Source organism: Venturia canescens, chromosome 1 (assembly GCF_019457755.1).
Source record: "Venturia canescens isolate UGA chromosome 1, ASM1945775v1, whole genome shotgun sequence".
Lineage (NCBI taxonomy): Eukaryota > Metazoa > Arthropoda > Insecta > Hymenoptera > Ichneumonidae > Venturia > Venturia canescens.
The window spans coordinates 10,748,822-10,756,910 of record NC_057421.1 but is presented as its reverse complement, the minus strand read 5'-3'; the positions used below and the strand labels follow the sequence as shown (position 1 = coordinate 10,756,910).

Below are 8,089 nucleotides of genomic sequence, written 5' to 3'. Positions count from 1 at the left end.
GGCCGAAAAAGATAAACAACATATGGCGGAAAACAAATTGTTATTCGGATTGCAGGCTTTATTTTATGATCCTAGATTATTGTTTTAGGCTTTTCGCCCAATATTAAGCAGGTTGTTGGATATGATTTTTGCGGAAAATTGTTTTTGAGTCAACGAATCGCAGTTCGCAGTATTTTTCCCGAGGCACATTTTCGATCTTGTGTTGCTTTTTGTTTTCATGTTGCGATTCAAACGTTTTTTTCAATAAAAATTTTATCTACATCGATGTACACATGGCTCAGAATTGATTCGAATTGGCTCTCAGCAAAGATTGATGGAAAGAAAGGCATCGAAAAAAATCGTTCTTCACATTTAAAATTTTGATCCAATTTTTTTTGTTCATTTTCCTGATCGTTACTTTGCTGTAGTTACCAACGAGATGAGAAATGAGAGTTACCATGGAGATGAGAAAAATGAAATTGATTCAGTAGCCACCGTCGTTCGAGAAAAGCGTCCGAATTTTCAACCGAGTGTAAGGCCTCGAATAACTTCCTATAAGATTATCTGATTCGAAGGAATTAAGGATTCACCTGCGTCAGATTCACATTATTTTCGGATATGAATATCAACGTCAAATTCAGCGATCCAAAGGTACGAGAGTTAAAAAAAAATAAAAAATTATATTCTGAATTTAAAGCATATTCACTCTGATTGTAGTTTCCTTATCGTGCCAACGGGATAAAATAATTTGATGAAAAACGAGGAATCCGTTCAAGATATAAAATAATCAAGTATTTCAGACATTTTCCCTCAATTATTCTGATTCATAATGGATATGCACATCCGTTGTCTCGAATAGACAGAAATTCATCCGGAACATTAACATATTCGTGTTTCATTCTTATTTCTTGAAATCCATTGTAATTACATTTAATGCAGGAAAGAGAAAAAGATGATTTTCTTTAAAAAAAATGTTAGTTAATTCTTATGTAAAATCTTACCTTCAAGAATGTTCTTATTTTCGAACAACATTTTTTCGAGCATGGCTGGATTCGCAGTGCCGTACCACGAGTCGTGGCAGTTTCTCAATGCCAAATACTGAAAGAAGCAAATCCGAGCAGCTCTGATGGACTCTCATGCTCGATTATGTTTTTTTTTGTTTAATATTTTTCGTCGCGTAGGGAATAATGGTTTTACATGATTACTTTACACGACGCAAAATCAACGATAATTGTATGTTTTTATTGATATACAAGATATACATCGCGGGGTTAGCATTGGCGCCATTCCTACGCTTTCGTGGGTACACGGTACCGAACATTCATCAATTTGCATTTTGTTTTGTTTATTCTCTTTTATTCATTCTCATGTGTATATTTTTGTACTCCAAGACACTATGCACACATAATTCTCTGCTTTCTGTATCCTTAAACAACGATTGATTGATTTTTATGTTCATTAATCTTTACACTTGTTTTACTCTCGAGGCAAATAAGGATATTCTTCGAGTCATTGGAGTCAGCGTTCTCATTCATTCGCTCTTGAGGTATGTAGGGAAAGGGAGTAAAAATAAATAAGTCATTTTATTTTGGTTTATCGTTCGTACGAGATTGACGTTATTAGCAGATAGTTTTGTCCGCTTGACAAATTCCTTCGGGTTTAGCGAGAAATAATTTTCCACTTGGACAAATGCACAACTGATAAATATTGGATTCTAGCTGGCCGGGGAGCGACGATCTTCCGTTTCGTTGGCTCTGTTGTTGGGACTGTTGTTGCTGCTGCTGTTGATCTCTCGTTACGTGTCGTTGTTGCAACGGAGTTGCGCTCTTCAAATCTTCGAAGAAAATCGATTTCGCATCGAAGTGTATACCTCCCTCGATGCTCTGTAGCGTTAAATCCGCCAATGACGATGCCAATATCTCACCGGCTCTCGATTCTATTACCACTCTTTCCGGTGCCTTGATCTCCAACGATCTCGTTGCTGATTCTAATCTGTCATCGCATATTTGAAGAAAAAATATTGTAAGTAAATTATGCATCGCAGGTTGGATAAAAATAAATTTTATTCGCACGACTATTTGTTGTGTTTTCAAATTGATTTTCCGTTTAATTTTTTGTAGTAAATTTGAAATATTTGATTTTTCATAAATTCAGGCGTTTCAACGAAAATGAATATTTTATGCATGTTTTATCCTCGTTCAGTGTAACATAGAACTCGTCTATTCCCTCATAGAGCTCGTCTATATTAGCAAAGCCCGGTGAGGGATTGTGAAAAGATTAAATTTCAAGAATTCAGTATATAATCAGAATCGAAAATTCCGGGGGCTTTAGGAATCGACGTAATCGGAAAGCTTAGACCAATCTCAATGTAGCGATTATCAAAGGAAATCTGATGTGGAGCGAGGTTCGAGTGTCTCATCCGCTGTGCCAGGGGTCCTTTTCCACAGGCGAAAAGAAACCCGAGAATCATTCATATGAAGGTGCGGAAGTAGTGGGAAGGGAAAAAGGAAAAAGAGGGTGTGATACAGAGGGAAAAGAGTTTGCAGGCGGAGTCGGGAATCCCGACTTCATCCCTCGCTGTTTGACCCTGGTATGTATGCAGGGGATGGCCGGAGTGCAAGGAATTACCTTGACGTGGCGAGGAAAATCCTCTCAAAAGTTCCAACGTATAGAGACGAGAGCTTTCAAACACGAGAAAAAATGTCGTAACAATCGATCCCGAGGTGCAGCAAAGAGTGTAACGTTTCTCTACACGTTGCTAGATTATCATTATTCCTCGTATTTCGTACGTGTGCGCGTGTGTTGAACATTCGCGAGAGCAGATATATATCGAGAAGCGAATGATTGAAGCTCAAAAAGCAGAATAAAACTAGAGAGTATATAAAGTGGAAGAAGATCGAATGGGCAGAAATCGTATAACGGGGAAAGGCGTTTTGTATCGATGGACGTTGAATGAAGAGAGTGAGCGAGGGCGGGAGGAAAAGAGAGAGAGAGAGGAAAAGAGTTAAAGATGAGGGTGCAGTGGAAGCAGAGGCTTGTGTAAAGCAGAGTTTTCGGAAGGTGAAGGAGTTTCGGAATTTCGATTGGGATGAATGCACTATTACTATCGCCCACTAGGTTTTGGTCCAGAGCAGTGAATATATATGCTATCCTATTTCACCTTCTTCTACAATATATAAAGATCCATACTTGGAGGGTTATAGAAAGAATGAGAGAAAGAGAGCAATGGAGATAGACGTTCAAGTCTCTATCGACTATACCTACATACGACTTCTGATATAGCGAACGGTATTTCATATCTGGCGCAAATCCAATCCTATGAATATAATTTTCCGCCCGAGCAAAGTTTTATTGTAATCGTAAATCCGTCTGTAAATTGCTCCGCGCTATCAATAACTGCGCGGTTGCAGTACTGCTACTGGCTTTTCTCCCACACTCGTTTTTCCCTCATTCCACCCTTTTTCCCTTCTTTTTATATCTCTACGATTTTTGATATCGCTTTCTCCCTTTCGATTCCCTTCTCTCTCTCTCTCTCTCTCTCTCTCTCTCTCTCTCTCTCTCTCTCTCTCTGCTGTGCTTGCCTCACGCTTTTTTTGCGTTTCTTTTGAAACTGAGTAATATCTTCTCGAAGAGTGAAAGGAATAATACATGACAGTTGGCGGCACAACCCACCCAAAGGCGCGTTTTACGAACGTATGTAAACCGCGTTCTATATAAAACGACCGCAGATCTTTCGCATAACAGCGGTAAAACATTATGGGTAGTAGGGTAGAAATGGAAGACGCAGGCAGCAGCATCTTACTCTTCCGCATTCTTTCAGAGTTTCTCTTTCTTCCTTCCCTTCAGTTCATCTCTTGATGCGTACATTACTTTCCCCGGTATCTTTTACTATTGGAAATATTATGACGAATTTTATTATTGTCGTCATGCTTTAGCTGTGCTTATCCTTTGTTGCACCGATTTATAATGTATCTTAAGGTTCCTTTGGTTTAAGCGGTCGAAAAATCTGTTTTTGCTCTTGCATAAATTGATGCTCCGTATTGGAAATAATGTTTTTAAGTATGACTACGAATTCTGGAAACATCTACACTGCTCTAGACCTGGCAGCGAGGGATTGATCTTAAAAAATTGTAAGAACAAATATTCTTGCAGCATAAATTGTGTTTTGGGAAAAAAAATTTCAATTCAGTTCTTTCGACCAGTTTATCAAAGTTCAAAAATGATATAAAAAATAAAATGTAAGATATTTTTGTCGATTCTTTGCAATCTTTATCATGATTTTTTTACTTTATCATTGTTCGACGATATTCAATTTTCGTTTTGAAAATACAGATTCTACCTTCGTTTAATATTGATTATAAAACACACAATCGAGAGCCAATTTCCCCCATCGAAATAGTATCAATAAATGCAATCGTACGTGGTCAACTGCAATCATCATCCGTGATATTTTGTTAAAGGAAGACAATTATTTTCATCAACCGTCGCACCTTAATGAGCCATGAAAACTGATGCCATAAATTCCACTGTCCATAAACCCTTCGAATAACACATCCAAAAATTGTAATACACATTGCACGTGAAAAATGATGATACGAAATGTGCATATTAAATTGACGTGAATGAAACCCCACGAGAGTGGTTGAAAAACTGAATAAGTTACGAAAAGTGTCGCATTCGAGTTTATAAGAAGAGTGCGGCAGAGTACGAGCTGGTTTTTGAAATTGGCATCGACTGATGAAAATCATAATCAAATGAGAAACATGTATACCATTGCCATCAGTCAGCATTATGAGCAGCGGCATAAAGTTAACTGGAAATATTATGACTAAAAGATGGCATCGCTCTCGTGTTTCATCGGTTGATCCATTCAATTTAAGAGTTTATTTTCATTATGTTAATATTTATATGAATATGCGCATGAACGCGGTCGATCGCACAATCACTGTTCTTTATCCATGGTGGGCAGCTTCGAATTGAACATGGACACTCTCTGCAGCAAAAACTATAAACGTCTTTTTCGTGAACTCATTACTTTTCTCGAAAAAAAAATATCTATATAAAGTCGAATCGTTGTTTCAATAAAAAGGAATAAAATGCAGCTTTCGAAGTTGGTTCCGTATCCTGATGTCAGAAGCTGAACTCCTACACCGAAAGATTGCCTAATTCGTGAACTATTACTCACTCAAAAAATTCTATGTCGAGCACGAATTTCTAGACGTTCTTAAATTTTCTCAAATAAATCATAATCGCGTCCTACATTGTTGTCTCTTGATTTGTGTTTCCTACTCATTTTTGAGAATTTCAGTGAAAAGAGTAAAGTTCCTGTGTGGAAGGGTGAGCAGAGTAACCGTGCTAAAAATAAAACTTTACGACTGAATTATTTCCAAGCTCTTTATAATTCGTACTGCATCGCATTAAGCCATTCGTGGAAGTGGATTCGAAGGCAGAGACGTATGTGTAAAAATATCTGCGAGTACGTTTTGATAGAAAGTAGAACGTAACTTTCAGAATTACCATTTTCATTGTTGTATCTCAATGTGAAAAAGTTTGTATAATAATTTGGTGATAATATTCGCAGCAGCAAAGATTTTTATTATGAATGCAAATCAATTAATGGCATCGGCAATCATATTTCCCGGTCTGCATATTCATTTATATATCGAGGTCAAAATTCCTTGATGAATTCTTTTTATGACACCTCGAAGAACGTTACCGTTTTTCGTTCCCCCGTTTCTCGTGACCATTTTATTGGCTACCAGGCCACGTAAATTTCGATTCGATGATTAAGCGTAATTCAGATGATTACCTTAGTGGATGACCGGATTCGGCTCGAACCAAAGGGGTTTGTACACTCCCCCGAAAAACTGCTCCACCGACTCCGGTCACCCTGAGCATTTCAGCACCGACAACGACCTGCTCGCGATCGGCAGAAAATAGTACGCCTCCTCGAGGGTCTGTTATCCGGAAGCCTCGTGATACGCAGTCCAGTCGATCTTCTCCTTCAACGGTAAGTAACGAAAAATTAGGCAACAGCGATAAACCCTGCAGCCAATCTCATGATTCGATTAATCAGGTTTTCCTACCGAGTGTCATTCTCGAGAGCAATCGACCGTCCCGCGACCTCGCCGAAGCCGTGAAGTTGTTCCACGATTCGATCACGAGGTTTTTGCTCTTCCGCGAGCTGACCCTCGACGCTATTAAGGCGTCAAGAATGGCGGCTTGACCCCTGAGTTCCACACCTCCCGGGACGACTTTCAGCGATCCAATTCCTTCCTGTGTAAACATAGAATGCAAAAAAAGAATTATTCAGTAGCCACCAACGTTTAAATCACTCCCTCGAGAAGGAACATCGTCGACGTAACAAAAATCTAAAAAAATCCCAATATGGTTTGCCCCGTTTTCTAAATTACCACGAAATTCCGAGAGCCGTTCTCGTCCTTATGACTTTTTCCTAATTCCCTTATACCGGAAAACACGAGTGTATCGGTACAGAGAGCCGTGCAAGAGAAAGACCGAGGGAAATAAACATGAAAGATCGAAAGGGTCAGACAGAGAGGAACCAGGTTTGTGTTGCTCCGTGGCTCGGGCTTTATTGGTTTCCGATGATTGGCCACTCGATCGGAAGCAATTGCCACGCCACGCACACTTTCTGTGTAATACACATTTATATACACATACATGTGAACACGTACATGCTCATAATATATCTAAATACTTACGTATATAAGCTTACATACATGACGTACGTACAGGTATACTTTGAGTGGAGTACAAAGTGTCTTTACTTGGCACCAGGATACGCTTACCGATATACACTGGGAGGCTTACGTTATAATGGGACTAAGAGCGTACGGTGCCTATGTATCCAGTAAGGTAGATCGTTTGCGGAGGTGCCTGCGCCGTCTCGCGCATATCCTGGGCGTATCGCCAGCAAAACTATTCTCCAGAGTCTAAACTGCACACGTACACTTGTATCTGTATACATGGGCACGTGTAGGAGGGTAGAAGAAAGCAGGGAGCTCCTGCTGGGTTCGTGATCGGCGATCGGCTTCGTACTTGCGGTTGCAGATTGTCCGACAGTACATTTACACACACCGCTTTTCGTGATTCCAAATTTATTTGCATTTTCCAATGCTCAGCGATTAGCCAAATTGCTTGGAAACTTACGTAATCGATATTTTGGAGTTAATTTTTATCTGTAAGGGAACGCGGTGCTCGTTCACGTTGACAATCAGCCTCGGTTTCCCCATTGCTTCCTTTTCTTCTCATTCTTTGGTTTTTTCGCTTCCGTATGTGTCCCGATGCGAAGGCGTTTTAGTGGATGAAGAGAAGGGGAAAGCCGAAATTGAGGAAGGGGACACTTGTCGGTTGGCCATCGACGAAAATAGAGCACCGAGTCTGTGCCTTCTGAGCAACTCGATTCGAAGTCTCTTACAAATAGGAAGAGAAATTACATCGATGCACCTCCACGACAAAGATCTGTCAGGGAGCGGTTACTATCCAAAAATCTGATTGCCACAAACCTTCGTTACACCAGATCTTTTCGGAATTTTGGAAACGCCGACGAGGACGGCACCAACAAAAATCTCAGGTCGGAAATTCTCCACATTCACTCGTATTGTCTCTCTCTTCAATTTAATTACGCGAAATATAACTGACGACACATGTTAAATTGAAGAAGAAAAGTGAACATTTTGTGTTAATAGTTTTGAGATATTTTTGAGGTTTATAAAACTGAAGTATTTGACACTCGAGAAAATAAAATTCGTTACATATGTTCGTGCTTATCTTTAACGTTCGTTCAATGATTGTATCATCGAATTATCGTCGCCTCGTTAGCTCCAATTTCGTTGACCAAACGAACTTCTCATTCTCTCTCTGATCTGCTGGATACAGAATCTCGAATAACAGAGACAATTGCACGAAATGTGTCTGCGCCCATTGGCCTAATGTTTTGGCTTTGCCGTGACCGGCGTCACAGAACGGATTCTCGGATTACCCTCTCGCCAACGGAAGTTAGCCAAGAAACCCGTCCACCCGGGGATAATTATGTGTGGCGCATTAGTGTCTGAATTCTACAGTGTACTCTCATTCGCTCGTTATCTTT

At 39.8% G+C, this 8,089-nt stretch overlaps 1 protein-coding gene across 1 annotated transcript in view; it reads right to left on the bottom strand.

The window, feature by feature from the left end:
- Nucleotides 1–1,200: 1,200 nt before the first annotated feature.
- The window catches only part of Scgdelta (sarcoglycan delta), a 140,554-nt gene continuing 133,665 nt past the window's right edge, over nucleotides 1,201–8,089 (bottom strand). The window contains exons 5-7 of the mRNA XM_043415913.1: nucleotides 6,066–6,255; nucleotides 5,789–5,981; nucleotides 1,201–1,971 (exon numbers count right to left, since the gene is read on the bottom strand). Coding sequence (XP_043271848.1) covers nucleotides 1,599–1,971; nucleotides 5,789–5,981; nucleotides 6,066–6,255 — 756 coding nt within the window. The 3' untranslated portion in view covers nucleotides 1,201–1,598. The remainder of the gene's footprint in view (nucleotides 1,972–5,788; nucleotides 5,982–6,065; nucleotides 6,256–8,089) is intronic.